This window comes from Phoca vitulina, unplaced genomic scaffold (genome assembly GCF_004348235.1).
Source record: "Phoca vitulina isolate PV1807 unplaced genomic scaffold, GSC_HSeal_1.0 scaffold10, whole genome shotgun sequence".
Taxonomy (NCBI): domain Eukaryota; kingdom Metazoa; phylum Chordata; class Mammalia; order Carnivora; family Phocidae; genus Phoca; species Phoca vitulina.
The window spans coordinates 36,435,458-36,448,988 of NW_022589713.1; the positions used below are offsets into that span (position 1 = coordinate 36,435,458).

The 13,531-nt window shown below is 40.1% G+C and overlaps 1 protein-coding gene across 11 annotated transcripts in view; it reads left to right on the forward strand.

Annotated features, from left to right (window-relative positions):
- Nucleotides 1-12,633, forward strand: part of LRRC3B (leucine rich repeat containing 3B) — a 90,941-nt gene extending 78,308 nt beyond the window's left edge. For 9 of the 11 annotated variants that reach the window (XM_032408823.1, XM_032408815.1, XM_032408818.1 and 6 more), the window contains exon 2: nt 11,168-12,633. In XM_032408823.1, coding sequence (XP_032264714.1) covers nt 11,332-12,111 — 780 coding nt within the window. In that variant the 5' untranslated portion in view covers nt 11,168-11,331 and the 3' untranslated portion in view covers nt 12,112-12,633. Of the gene's footprint in view, nt 1-3,329; nt 3,397-11,167 lie in introns of all 11 variants that reach the window. The other 2 variants (XM_032408813.1, XM_032408814.1) reach the window with 1 other exon arrangement.
- Nucleotides 12,634-13,531: the final 898 nt, after the last annotated feature.

A 13,531-nucleotide genomic window follows, 5' to 3' on the forward strand; every position in this document is an offset into this window, starting at 1 on the left:
GAAGGGGGGGGAAATCGGAGGGGGAGACAAACCATGAGAGACTATGGACTCTGAGAAACAAACTGAGGGTTCTAGAGGGGAGAGGGGTGGGGGGAGGGGCTAGCCTGGTGATGGGTATTAAAGAGGGCACATACTGCATGGAGCACTGGGTGTTATATGCAAACAGTGAATCATGGAATACTACATCAAAAACTAATGATGTAATGTAAGGTGATTAACATAACATAATTTAAAAAATTTAAAAAAAGGAACAAGGAGTCTCTACTTCCTACTCAAATCATGAAAAGCCCAAGAAATTTATATTTGATACAATAATATCTAATACAGAATTTGTATTTAAAATTTTCCCTAAGTGTTCCAAAAATGCTCTTTTCTAGCATTTCTTTTTTTTACATCCAGAAATCAGTCTTTTGCATTCCTTTAGTTGTCACATGTCTTCTTCCTTTAATCAATAATAGTTCTGCAGGCTGTTTTTGTTTTGTGCGTGTTTTTAGTTGTTGTTCTGTTTTGTTTCCTTTCAGTGACCCTTTGAAGCGTCTTGATGAGTCACATTGCAAAGTGTCCCAAGTTCTGGATTGGTCAAATCCTTTCCTCTTGATTAGATTCAGGTTAAATATATTTTGGCATGAATACTATTATAAGTTATGTTAGAATCATATCCTAGTCGGTTATGCTTAAGAAAAAGACATGTATGGGGCGCCTGGGTGGCTCAGTCGTTAAGCGTCTGCCTTCGGCTCAGGTCATGATCCCAGGGTCCTGGGATCGAGTCCCACATCGGGCTCCCTGCTGGGCAGGAAGTCTGCTTCTCCCTCTCCCACTCCCCCTGCTCGTGTTCCCTCTCTCACTGTGTCTCTCTCTCTGTCAAATAAATAAATAAATAAAATCTTTAAAAAAAAGAAAAGAAAAGAAAAAGACATGTACATCTCTGGAAAAGGAATGATCTGATATTTTAGGAAAACAGCCAAATACTGAAACCCACAATAGAGCATAATCTTTAAATGTCCATTGATGGTTTCTGAAGCACATTTCACATATATTTATTTTATTTTGTCCTCATAACTATGAGACCAATGAAGTGGATATTATTGATTATAGTTCTAGGACAACAAAGGCTTAGAAGTATGAGTGATTTGCTAAATTCCTGGAATTCATTCCTAAGAAGCTGGGGTTTGAATTCAGTTTCTAGACCTTGGTTTGGATCTCAATCCTGTACTTTTCCCACCAAGTCAATGGATAGGGTTAGTCAAAACAAGGGTTTTGTTGTTGTTGTTGTTGTTGTTGTTGTTGTTTTTAAATGGTAACAGTCATTCATCCTACTCAGAAATGCAACTGAATTCAACATAAGTTAGTGTTTTCTAAAAGCAGCTTTTAGGTTGCTTCAGGACCCTGGTGAGTTAGGGAACGTACATTTATGTAGATTATGTGTTAAGAGCTTGTAAAAATCTCACTGTTAAATGTCAGAGGCACTTGCTGAGAAATAATAATAGAGAAGCAGAAAGAAAGTGAGATGGATGTGTTCCCACTCAGTCTCCCTATAAACTTGCAGCATGTTGAATAATAAATACAGATGTTCACAAAGACAGTCTTATCTTTATTCTGTGTTTAGTCCCACAGAGATATAGATACTAGGTCCAAAAAAAAAAAAAAGCAGTGGTTTTTGTTTGTGTATTTCTTTGCTTTTCTCTGTTTTTCCAGTGGGTTTGTGGGTGGGAATAATGTTTAAATTCACCCTGGAGACCTATGGACATTAGATCATGTAGAAAGGAGGCAATGTGTTCATAAGCGTTTTTTCCCCCCACCAATAAATTAAGGGTTTGCTTAAAGAATTATTTTGTGAAATAGGTTCAAAATAGGAAAAGCAGTACCTGAGCTGACTGAGATCTGGGACAGACGGATATCATGTCATTTTGATAAAAGTTTTGTATGAGTAGCCTTTAAGAGATTCTTACAGGAAAAGGAGTTTCTCTTCTTATTATTGACTTCCTCAAAGTTTGTAGAAAGCGGTCAACAGAGGACTGGTTTGGCATTTAAAACTCAGTACTTGTGTTTACAGACTCTCCATATCAAAAAGTGGCCAGTAGAAGAGATACATAAACCAATGAGTGTTGAATGGAATCTACTCTGTAGGACATTTGCATCCAGGTTCTGTCCTTCTGCTAACCAGCTGTGTGACTTTAAGCAGTCTCCATTCAGTGAGTTCCTCAACTATACTACAATAGGACCAATGATGTTTACCATGTTTCACTAAAAGGGCTGTTTAGAGATAATTACATGAGAGCATATCCATGGACTTGCCCCACAAGCATCTAATGTAATGGTAGTTCACATATCTAAGACAAATGTAATTTTAGAGCTTTTGGTTTAGAAGAATAGGGGAGGAAATTTTTTCTCTACATTTGTAGGTTCATTTGGCTGGTCTGTTAATTAAATTGACATAAGACAGATTAATAGGAGAAAACCAAATTTAATTACATACAGGGAGTTCCACAAAGACAATGAGAGGCTCCCTGATAGGCAATTGAGGCGTGCATGCCATTCTGAGCTAAAATAAAGGGGGTAGGGGGCTGAGGCTTCAAAGGGAAGGAAGACCACAGAAAGATAGGAAGAGCAAATGTTTAGTAAACATATGTTTGTGGAGCCATGCAGAGACAATGGGACACAGAAAGGAAGTTGAACAAACAGGCTCTGCTGACCTCTACCCATTTCACCACACCTAGTCCATACCCTTTGTAGTTACCTGTGGTGGTAGCTCTCTTCCTAAACCAGGCCCTCTATCTGAATTCTTAGAGACAGTTAAAAGGGAGGTATAAAGCTCTTCCTGAGTCTTTTAGGACTTGATTATCTTCAGCTCAAAATAATCATCATGCCAGAGTGGTGGTCTCTGGGGACACTTGTTCTGAACCCCTTCAGAAGCATATGTCAGCTGTTCTCCCTCCCTCCTCCTATCCTGCTAGTCTTCCTTTTTAGCAATACTTCCCCTAGTGTAAAATCCATCATGCTCCTTGCTCCTCATCTTAGTGGAATCAGTTGAGAAGGAGGGAAAAAATTATGGTAGTTTCTCTGTAAAGAGGTGTGTGTGCCATGTTTGACCACATGAGCTCTGGAAGCCAAAGGACCTGAGTTCAGATTGTGCCTCTTTAACTCAGCATCTATGACAAGTGGACAAGTTACATCACCTTTTTGTGCTTTAATTTGCTCATCTGTGCGAGGGTCATAATTGCTAACTTTCATGTGGTACTGAGGATTATACAAGGTGATGGATGTATATCCAGAATACAATGCAACTCACTTTCTGCTTCCACCATTCCTTTCATCTCTGTTCTGTGCAGGTGATCATCTTCCTCTAGTCCCTGAATGAAAACATCAGTCAGCCCCATGATTTTGTGCCAGTCTCAGGTAATAGATTGTCCTACCATTACTTTAAGTCACAAACTCAATTAACTTAAACCAAAGTAAAAATTCAATATGGTAATGTAAATGTCTAGTTCAAGAGATTAGCCAATACTCTGAATTTCATCTAATATTCAGCTATTCTCCCCTCTTCTTTGTTTCAGGCATAAAGGAAAGGGAAAGAAGGTATGGTGGGTAGCTCAATTTCTCCTCTCTGACCCTTAACACCCCCTCCCAGACCTTCAGCATCCCTGGGTTTCAGCTGCTCTGCTCAGAGGCTCACTGGAAGGTAGAATGAGATGGGCCTGGTGCTTCTTTCCCAGGGCTCCTTTATGCCCCCTACCTACCCATATGGCTCCCCTGGCCCCTGTGGTATATATATTCCAGAAAGTCACTTCCCCCAAATCTAAGCATCTGCCCTTCAGTTTCTTGTTGCTCATGCCCCTCTGCCCTACCAAGGAATCCTATGGGACCATGAGAAAGGACCTGAGATACTTTTCACTGGGGATCTCCTTCCCTCAGGTGGCCATATCTGACCCATAGGAAATAGTTTTCTATCTCTTTTCTGACAAACTCTGGGAGTGCAGGCTCACCCCAACATCAAAACATTACCCAACTCTACCGGCAAACAATAGGTCAACCTTGTTCTTGTTCTAGGACATTCTGCACCTCCACCACAGCTCCAGGAATCCTGTAATAACTCTTTCTTCTCCTTGAGGAGATGACAGGATAGGTACCTCTTGATGCCTTTTACCCTCAAAGTGGGCAAGGACATACATGTTAGACTCAAAGAACATTGTCAGCTAACCTTCACATGGCAACCTGACCCCTCGCTTTGGAATTCTATATCCATTTAACCAGGGACCTAGTCAGAACTTAAATTTTATCATCCATTACTCATGTTAGATGAGTTCTTCCTTAATAAATACCTGGCATGTAATAAATACCAAGTAAACAATAGCTATTTTAATGATGAAATGAGAATAGATCCTAATGATTTCAATAAATATTTATTAAATTCTTACCATGGGCAATAAGAGAATATAAAAATGAGTAAGACATTGAACCTACCCTCTGAAAACTCGTGGTCTGGTAGCAAAGATAAACAGATAGCTTTAATTACAAAAGCAAGAGTTTCAAGATTTCAGGAGCTCCTGACTTTAAAAATTATGGGTCTGCAAGCAGATTAAATGCCTTCTAAATATAAGGATCCTCAGTTCCTTCTGTATCTGTCAGCCTTATCATTTCATATCCTTAACTAAGTGATGATAGCTGCTGTTATAAAACAGCCACCTAAATGCCTCCTGGGCCTGATCGTCATCGTCAGGAAAACGATTCCAAGCTGGAGAGGTCTTGGGTTGGGATGACTTCCGATAAATCTTATATATTTGTGGAACAAAGTGCTGTTCATCCTCAGCTTTGTAATTGCCGGTCTCTGTTTATTGAGCTCAGGTTTCTGTGTCTGTGTGAGGAAGCGTAGTGGGACATAGGATTGGAAAAGGAGGATTGTTATAAACAACAGGGGATTGTGAAAGCTTTTCAACCAGTGGAAACACATGGCCAGAGGGTTATTTTAACCCAATGTTAGAAGAAGAACGGAAGCTGCACATGGGCAGTCCAGGAAGGATGCTTTTGCTTCCTTCCAGAGCAAAAGGATGGAGAGTTTAAACAAGAAAGAGGCAGTGGGGACCCAAAGCACAAGAGAAGGGGTGCAAGGAGGATGAAAATGGAAACTGTTCTTAAAAAATCAGGAGGGAAGAATAAGTAGTGTATGGTAAAGGAGGAAGGTAGTTGGGTGGGGATAAAGGGTGAAAATGATTTTACTTTTAGGGACACTCAGTTTGAAGCCCAGGCTGAATCTTGTGGTAATAGGTGGTTGTGAATGGAAAGGTAGAACTGAAGTTCCTGACTGAGCTCAGTGCTAAAGACATGAATGAAGGTGTTGTCTCCATGAACGTGATCTCAAAGAGCAGCAGTAGAGAAAATTATCTATACAGTTCATTCCCCTGAATCATTCAGTTCCCAATGGTCCCGAATTTTTTGGTCAGGAATTATATACATTGATGTCTTATGCAACCCATACTTAGTCTATAGAAAACCTGAGCATATAAAGACATCCTTATATAATTTCTATAATAGGTTATAAAGCTAATTTTGGAAATATTACATTGAAAATATCACATACTCAAACTGCAGTCTTTGTGGAAGTAAATGAAAACTACCCAAATGAGAACCAGTAAAGGCCATTTTTCCCAAGCTTTCTATGGCAAGGGAACCAGCACCCATCCCCAGCATTTGGTAGAGACTCATAGGCAGGCAGGGGAGTGGAAAAGCTTGATAGTGGGAAAAATTCTGAAAGGCTTCAGAAGTGCCCTGATTTGTGGCTCTTGGCATAGGGAAGCTGGAGGCAGTCTAGCTAGAACCAGGGCATCCTATGCGATTGGTGAGGGGAGCCAATTTGTCTTTCCCTGGTTAGTCCTAAATTGGAAGTAGGAATGAAAACTAGGGAAGTTGGCAGTTAATGATCTCGCTGGGTTGGGATATTTGCTGCAGAGGTTGTAGTTTGACTTCCTGAGCTGGTTGCAGCAGGTTGGGAGTTCAAGATCTATCTTTATATATGGTCTCACCGTGGTCCCTTTGCATCTTCAGCCTCTCATGTTGAAACATGTTCAGCTTTTTAAATTTAATGTCTTATTATTTGCACAAGCTTCTTGGCCACCATTGTCCAACTGTTTCATGTGCTCAAAATTCGCCTTCTGAGACATTATGTTCAGATTGGTTTTTCAGTTAATCCCTGGTCCTTTTGTATTAATTTTTTTTAATTTTTATGTAAACAAAAACAAACAAAACACCTTTATACCACAGAAAGTTAATTCCATCAGAAGGGTATAAAATTAAAAAACAAAAACAGCTCCTTTTCTCACCCTGTCAGCCCCCAAAGTTCTACTCCTCAGCTAAGCACTATTAATAGTTTCTTATACATTTCCTTCCATACATATCCTTCCCGAAATGATCTATGCATATGTAAACATATAAATTCTATACCTATGTTGCACATTTACTTCCTCTTTTTAAAAATTTTTGCAGAAATAAGATGATGCTATCAGAACCCCTTTTTCCAAGCTGCTTTTTGAGGTCATCTTTGGAGACCTTTATATCAGTACAATTCAGTCTAACTTGTTCTTGTATTTTAAAATTTGAATAGATATTCCTAAATTGCTCATACAAAAAGAGTGCCCCAAGTATCTGCTTGTCAAGTTTTGAGAGTGCTTTGTTCTTTACACCTTAACTGACAGTAGATATTCTTCCTCATTTTAACCAAGATGTTAGGTACTTTAACTTGAATTTATTTTACTGTCAGTGAGATCAAGGATCTATTCATATGATTTATTGGTCATTTGTATATATTGTTTTCCTGTCCATTCTTCTGTTGGATCAGGTTCTTATCCCTTTGTAAGAACTTCTTGTATACTAAAGAAATCAACCCTTTATTTTATCATCTGTCCTTTAATTTTGTGTATTGTCTTACTTTTTGCCATATGGAAGTTTTAATTTCAAGTACTTTAATTTATGAGGTTTATTTTTTTTTTCCATTGATTTGAATTTTACCTCCCAAATCGAAAGGCCTTCCTGTGTTGCTGCGTTGTGCTTTTTAATCAAATCCTTGTGGGTAGCAGAGTTTCATGGAATGTAATTGGGAGAAATCAGTGTGTCTGGTATTTCTTCATGAATTGGTACACTCACTTATCTCAGAAGAGTTAATGAAAGCTTTGCGTTAGAAGCCCTGAGTGTCCCTGAGTGTCCCCTAATGATGAGAAGAAAGGAACAGGAAGCAAGATAGAGTTGTTAATCAACCTCTGAAAGATCTGTCTTCTCAGGCAGTCTGCTAAATGCACTTTTTTTTTTTTTTTCCTTCTGGAAACAGCACTTGATGGTTGCCACCCAATCCAGGCATTAATTGTGGTAGCTTGGAAAACTGTGTGACAGGGAAATGTGAACAAGGCATGGGTCTGTGGATAAAATGGCCCCCTTTGGGAGCACAGCTCATACCTAAATACCACATCCAAAAATACTGTAGCTTCCTGCCTCAGACATATTTGAAGGGAATGAGGGAATGAGGATAGGGTAGTGTAATGAGTTGAGAAGTGGAGAGGGAGAATCAAGAGGTAGAAAAGATGCTGTTTAATTTGCTCTGCCCCTTTTTCTGGTCTTGTTCCTTATCAGGAGGACAGGCAGTGATGCTGCTTCTGTTCTTGCATTCACCAGTGTGACCCCAGCCCTTCTCTGTGCTCTACATCCTCATTCTGAAGTTAGAAAGGAGGTACTCTCTTTTCCCAACAGGATGGTTTGTTTGCTACTTTGCATTTTTTAGTAGACCTGACTGAAACAAAACAGGAGAGAGTTTGGGGTTTAGAATGTTCGTTTCCGAGTTATCTGCTCTTTAGCTTTGTACAATGCTGGGTGGTAACCGATGTCAAAAGAATACCCACGTTTTTACTATGAGGCCCGTCTGCCATGTCTTTCTTTTCCAAGAACCCCTCTTGACCTATCCAGCAATTTAAGACAATGTCAAGCTGCTAATCCCTTTGGAAAATAGTAGTTCCGCATAATAGAGTGGAGAGGCAGTTCTTCCATCCTCCCTGCTGAAGATGACCTTGACTCGATAACTTTGGCCCTTGTCGTCTGCCTCCTAGACATCGAAGGGCTCAGTTCTCTACTTCTTGCATCTCTTCTCACTTTGTCCTGGCTGAGTGTGGAGGTTCTAGAGGCTGAGTCAGAGCAGCCCAGTCATCTAGCCTATCCCAGAGCTTTCATAGAAAGAAAATGAAATACTTAGTTTGAGTCCACCATCTCTGAATGCAAGAGATACTCTGTATTTGTGTTCCTAATAGGCTTTCTATTCAGTGCATAGGTGGATCATTTGGACATGAAGAGGTATTGCACTCTGATGTTGAGAACTCACGATGTGTACTAATCATTTCTTGGCTATTACCATGACCATTGGACTGATCATTCTGGAGAAACCAAGATTAAGTCTCAAAGAACCTACCGAAAAGAAGCTCCATTATTCCTTCCATCAAGTAGGAGCCTGCACTTGTGATTTTTTTCCAAAGACTACCATGTCAATATGTAAAACCAATAGACATTGGATGAGCCAATGTTTATATTAAAAATAAAAATAGTCATCATAGGGAAGAAAAAGCACAGCTAGATTCTTCAATATTTTATTGGAACATTCATACAATAGATATTCATTTAACCCTTACAACATACCAAGCACCGTGGTAACATTTGAGAATGTATCTGGGATAATAATAGTAACTGTAGCCAACAAGTATTGAACTCTTACTGCTTTTTAGGCATTGGGTTAAATGCTTTATGTGGATTATCTCACAGAATTCCCAAATCAACTCTGTAATTGGGTCCTTTTATAATTTCTATACAAAGATAAGGAAAATGAGGTTTAGTGAGGTTAAATAACTTGCCCAGGAGCACACTGCTAACAAGGATTACAGCTGGTATACAAACTAGTGTACTTTTCACTTTTTAATTGTTTGCTGTTGTTTCTACATGAGGCGGACACAAGAGCCTGCCCTCATGGAACTGTTAGTCTCAATTGGTGAACGTTTTTCTTCAGATAGACTCTGAATCAGTCTCTGGAGAGATGTGGAGTATCCTCCAGAGAAGGCTTCCCACTTTCCAGCAGGATCTAGGCTGGTGGTACCTACTTGATTGATGGGAGCTGGTTGATTACACAGACTCTCTTTATTTTCTCTATTCAAATTCATGCCTCCCATCTCCTGTGTCCTTGTCATGTCCTCATCCTAGCATCCTTTACCTTATCCTTCTGCCACCCTCTTACTCTCTGAGTGCCCTCCCCTCCACACCTGTTTATTTTTTCTCGCTCCCATCTAGGCAATCACTAGAGTTCCCAAATGTCATGCAATGCAGTGTTGAAGGAAAACATGGAAGGGAGGGAAACTCACCTCAAATGAAATGAGCTATTGATGGATGGCTTCCTAAGCCTAGGGGTCCTTCTTTAGCATTCTCTGGCATTTAAGGGACTCAGGATTCCAAAAGCACATCCACTCCATTCTGCTGGTGCTAATCTCATTTTTTCCATGATTAACAACCCCATTCATTATGTTTTCAGCTCACATTAATCTTCTCTTCTGTGAGTTTGGTAACATTTGGAGTCATTTCCCTCTGTATTTATCCATCTGGGATCTTTAGAAAAGATAAGTTTGCAGAAAGTCATTTGTTGCTCACTGCAGTGAGAGGAAGGAACATTCTCCTTGTTTCTCACATCCTAAAAGAGGACGCTCTGAAGTCACACATGGAGCTCCCTCGTACTCCATAGAGTACTCAATTTGGGATTGAGCTGCAACATAACGGCATCAGAAATCACAACAAGCAATGCTCCCTGGATTCTGACTGTCCTCATAGAGCAGATGAGATTGGGAGAGAGTTGGGAGGGGGGTAGTGGAAAGAGTTAGGAGATTAATAAGTCAGAACAAAGCCTTTGGCCTGAGTCCTGTCTCTTCCACCTACGAACTATTTGACCTTGGGCGAATCACATAATCTCTCCAAAATCCACTCACTTCCTCCATGAACTGGTCTCGAAGATGCCTGTCTTCTCTATATGAAAAAGTAGTTTTGAGGGTTCACTTATATTCTCATCTCTGTTTTTGAGTAAGCTTATATCCTTTCATATATCACTTAATTTTTGCCATTTAGAAGGCCCTTCCAACAATATTTATATATATATATACATATATATATATATGAAAGATAAAATAGGTTATTGGGAAAGTCTTAGAGGCTAATATATTTAAATTTTATCTTATATTTTAAAAAGTCTTGAAGGGGCGCCTGGGTGGCTCAGTCAGTTAAGTGTCGGACTATTCCTTTTGGCTCAGGTCATGGTCTCAGGGTTGTGAGATCAAGCCCCGTGTTGGGCTCCATGCTCAGCGTAGAGTCTGCTTGGGATTTTCTCCCTTTCTCTCCCCGTCTGCCCCTCTCCCCACTTGTTCTTTGTCTCTCTCTCAAATAAATAAATAAAATCTTAAAAATAAATAAATAAATGGATAAAAATAAAAAGTCTTGGAGGTGTGTGTCATATTTGAAGATCTACTGGGGAGAGGATAGGTTGTTTACAAAACAGAGAAAAACAGGGAGACAGCTCTTTTGGAGATCCTGGTTTATCAGTCCCTAGCAATATTCTGTTGTGAAAGTTGGAATACATTTATTCATTTCTTAATTCAAGTAAGATGTTTCTTTAGAGAAAATATTCCAGTTGGACATCCATTCAAAAGCCATGACAATTATTGCTATCTATGGTCATTAACCATGAAATATCGGTGTTATTTCTTATTGCTGCTCAAGAGCAGTTCTAAATTACACTAATGCATCTGTTACCGTAGAAGGGGGGAAGGTCTAATTAAATTTTATTGCTGTCTAATTTAGAAGGGGTTCAGGATGTGAGAGAACCAGTAGAGATGAGAGAAATCTGGACTGTTTGCTGTAATTCTGCACAACTAAAATCAAGGCAAATGATTTGGAAATGTTGTCGTTTATTGATAGTCCTTTAGCCCAACACCTGGGATTTGAGCAGGAGACTCCCATTATGCAGATAACTCCCAGTGCTGTCGATGAAAATTAACTACATAACCAACTCTCCCGCCCACATAGAATGCCAGACGCCTGAGAGCACTTTTAATTGCAATGTACCTCCCTCTGCAAAAAAGCTAATTGCATCTGCTTCCCTTTCCTTTAGGTACCCAAGTAAGGACAGGAATAATGAAGAGACACGTGTGTTAGTTGCAACCTTTTGAACCAAGCAAGAAGGAAGTCAACAGTGTGGACAGGGCTGGAACGGTTGCCACGCTTGCTTGTTGGAGTGAATGAGGAATGGGCTTGTGATTATGCTGACATTCCAGCATGAATCTGGTAGACCTGTGGTTAACCCGTTCCCTCTCCATGTGTCTCCTCCTACAAAGTTTTGTTCTTATGATACTGTGCTTTCATTCTGCCAGTATGTGTCCCAAGGGCTGTCTCTGTTCTTCCTCTGGGGGTTTAAATGTCACCTGTAGCAATGCAAATCTCAAGGAAATACCTAGAGATCTTCCTCCTGAAACAGTCTTATTGTATCTGGACTCCAATCAGATCACATCTATCCCCAATGAGATTTTTAAGGACCTCCATCAACTGAGAGTTCTCAACTTGTCCAAAAATGGCATTGAGTTTATCGATGAGCATGCCTTCAAAGGAGTAGCTGAAACTTTGCAGACTCTGGACTTGTCTGACAACCGGATTCAAAGCGTGCACAAAAATGCCTTCAATAACCTGAAGGCCAGGGCCAGAATTGCCAACAATCCTTGGCACTGCGACTGTACTCTACAGCAAGTTCTGAGGAGCATGGCATCTAACCATGAGACAGCCCACAACGTGATCTGTAAGACTTCTGTGTTGGATGAACACGCCGGGAGACCATTCCTCAATGCTGCCAATGATGCTGACCTTTGTAACCTCCCTAAAAAGACTACTGATTATGCCATGCTGGTCACCATGTTTGGCTGGTTCACCATGGTGATCTCCTATGTGGTGTATTATGTGAGGCAAAATCAGGAGGATGCCCGGAGACACCTTGAATACTTGAAATCCCTGCCGAGCAGGCAGAAGAAAGCAGATGAGCCCGATGACATTAGCACTGTGGTATAGAGTCCAAGCAGACTGGCACTGAGAAAGAAATTAGTTGGCAATTGCAATAGATTAAGTGGTTTACTTCTCCCATCCATTGTAAACATTTAAAACTTTGTATCTCCGTTTCTTTTGAATTATGCCACTCAAACATGATGACATAACGAATCATTTTAGTTTAGGTGACCCACCCCTTACTTGTACCCCCAGTGGTATATTCCTGAGTAAGCTACTAGCTGAACATAACTTAGATCCATCTCACTATTTAATAACGAAATTTATTTTTTTAATTTAAAACCAAATAAAAGCTTAACTTTGAACCATGGAAAACAGAGTGACTTATTGGTCCAGAAAACAGTATGGCCATTCCATTGCTTTCAAGAGAAATAGACAACCCTTATGAACCTAAAGAACTATCATAATTAAAGTTGTGTTATTCAGCCCTACTGTACACTGGGGAGCCGTAGCTGAATTATTGACCAAAGAAAGTGTCTGTCAGACTTTAAAATACTGAGCCTTAGCAAACCCGAGTGATAATACACAGTGTGGCATCCTGCAGAGGCTTCAGTGGGGCTGCTGCTAGGTGTTTGCTATCCAAAAGTCGGATATATATATTATATAAATATATATATTTATATATAAATAGCTAAACACACAACTTTTGCTCTATACTAGAAACACGGAAAAGAAAAGGACAGCACACATTCTGTCCTTCAGATCACCTTTTGGTGGGCAGGGGTATGTGAGTAACATAGAACTAGCAATGCTGAAAAAGAAGGTCTAACAGCAGTGCAGCATCAGCCGTGTGCGAGGCATTTTGTATTATTATGTCTCTCCGCCCTCACTACAAAAGGAGAACGTGACAACTGCCCCATTGAGAGAAAACTACAGGTGGAAGGAGTTCAAAGGCCTAACAGGTAGAAAGTACTAGAACTTGAATTTGAAGTACGGCTTTCTCTCTCCAAAGGCTGAGACCTTCTTATAATGCTCCTACTGGGTTGGTTTGTAGAGGTATGATTTACATGCTAAAAAAATGTGGCCACGTTAAGTGTATAGTTCCATAAGTTTTGACAAATGTATATACCTGTAGATCAAGATATCGCATCTCTGCTACTGTTCGGAGATAGGAGAAAGCTCGTTCAGTTCTTGAGTAGGGAATTGTTGGGGGGGGTTGGTTTTGAGGTGCCATTACAGATAACCCTTGGAACTTGGGCGGGATCTCATCAGATAGTGATATAGGCAAGGAAGATAGATGAACCAGGGGGAGCAAAGAGGTAAAAAGTATAGGGTGGTATTTGGGATGAAGAAGTCTATGTAGGGGAGTAATGAGAGACAAAGCTGGAGCCGTATCAGGAGGATCTCAATTCTTGGGAATAAGAATGACTAATAGAATTTATGGAGCACTCAGGATGCACCACATACTTTCTTTGGGTTGTATTAA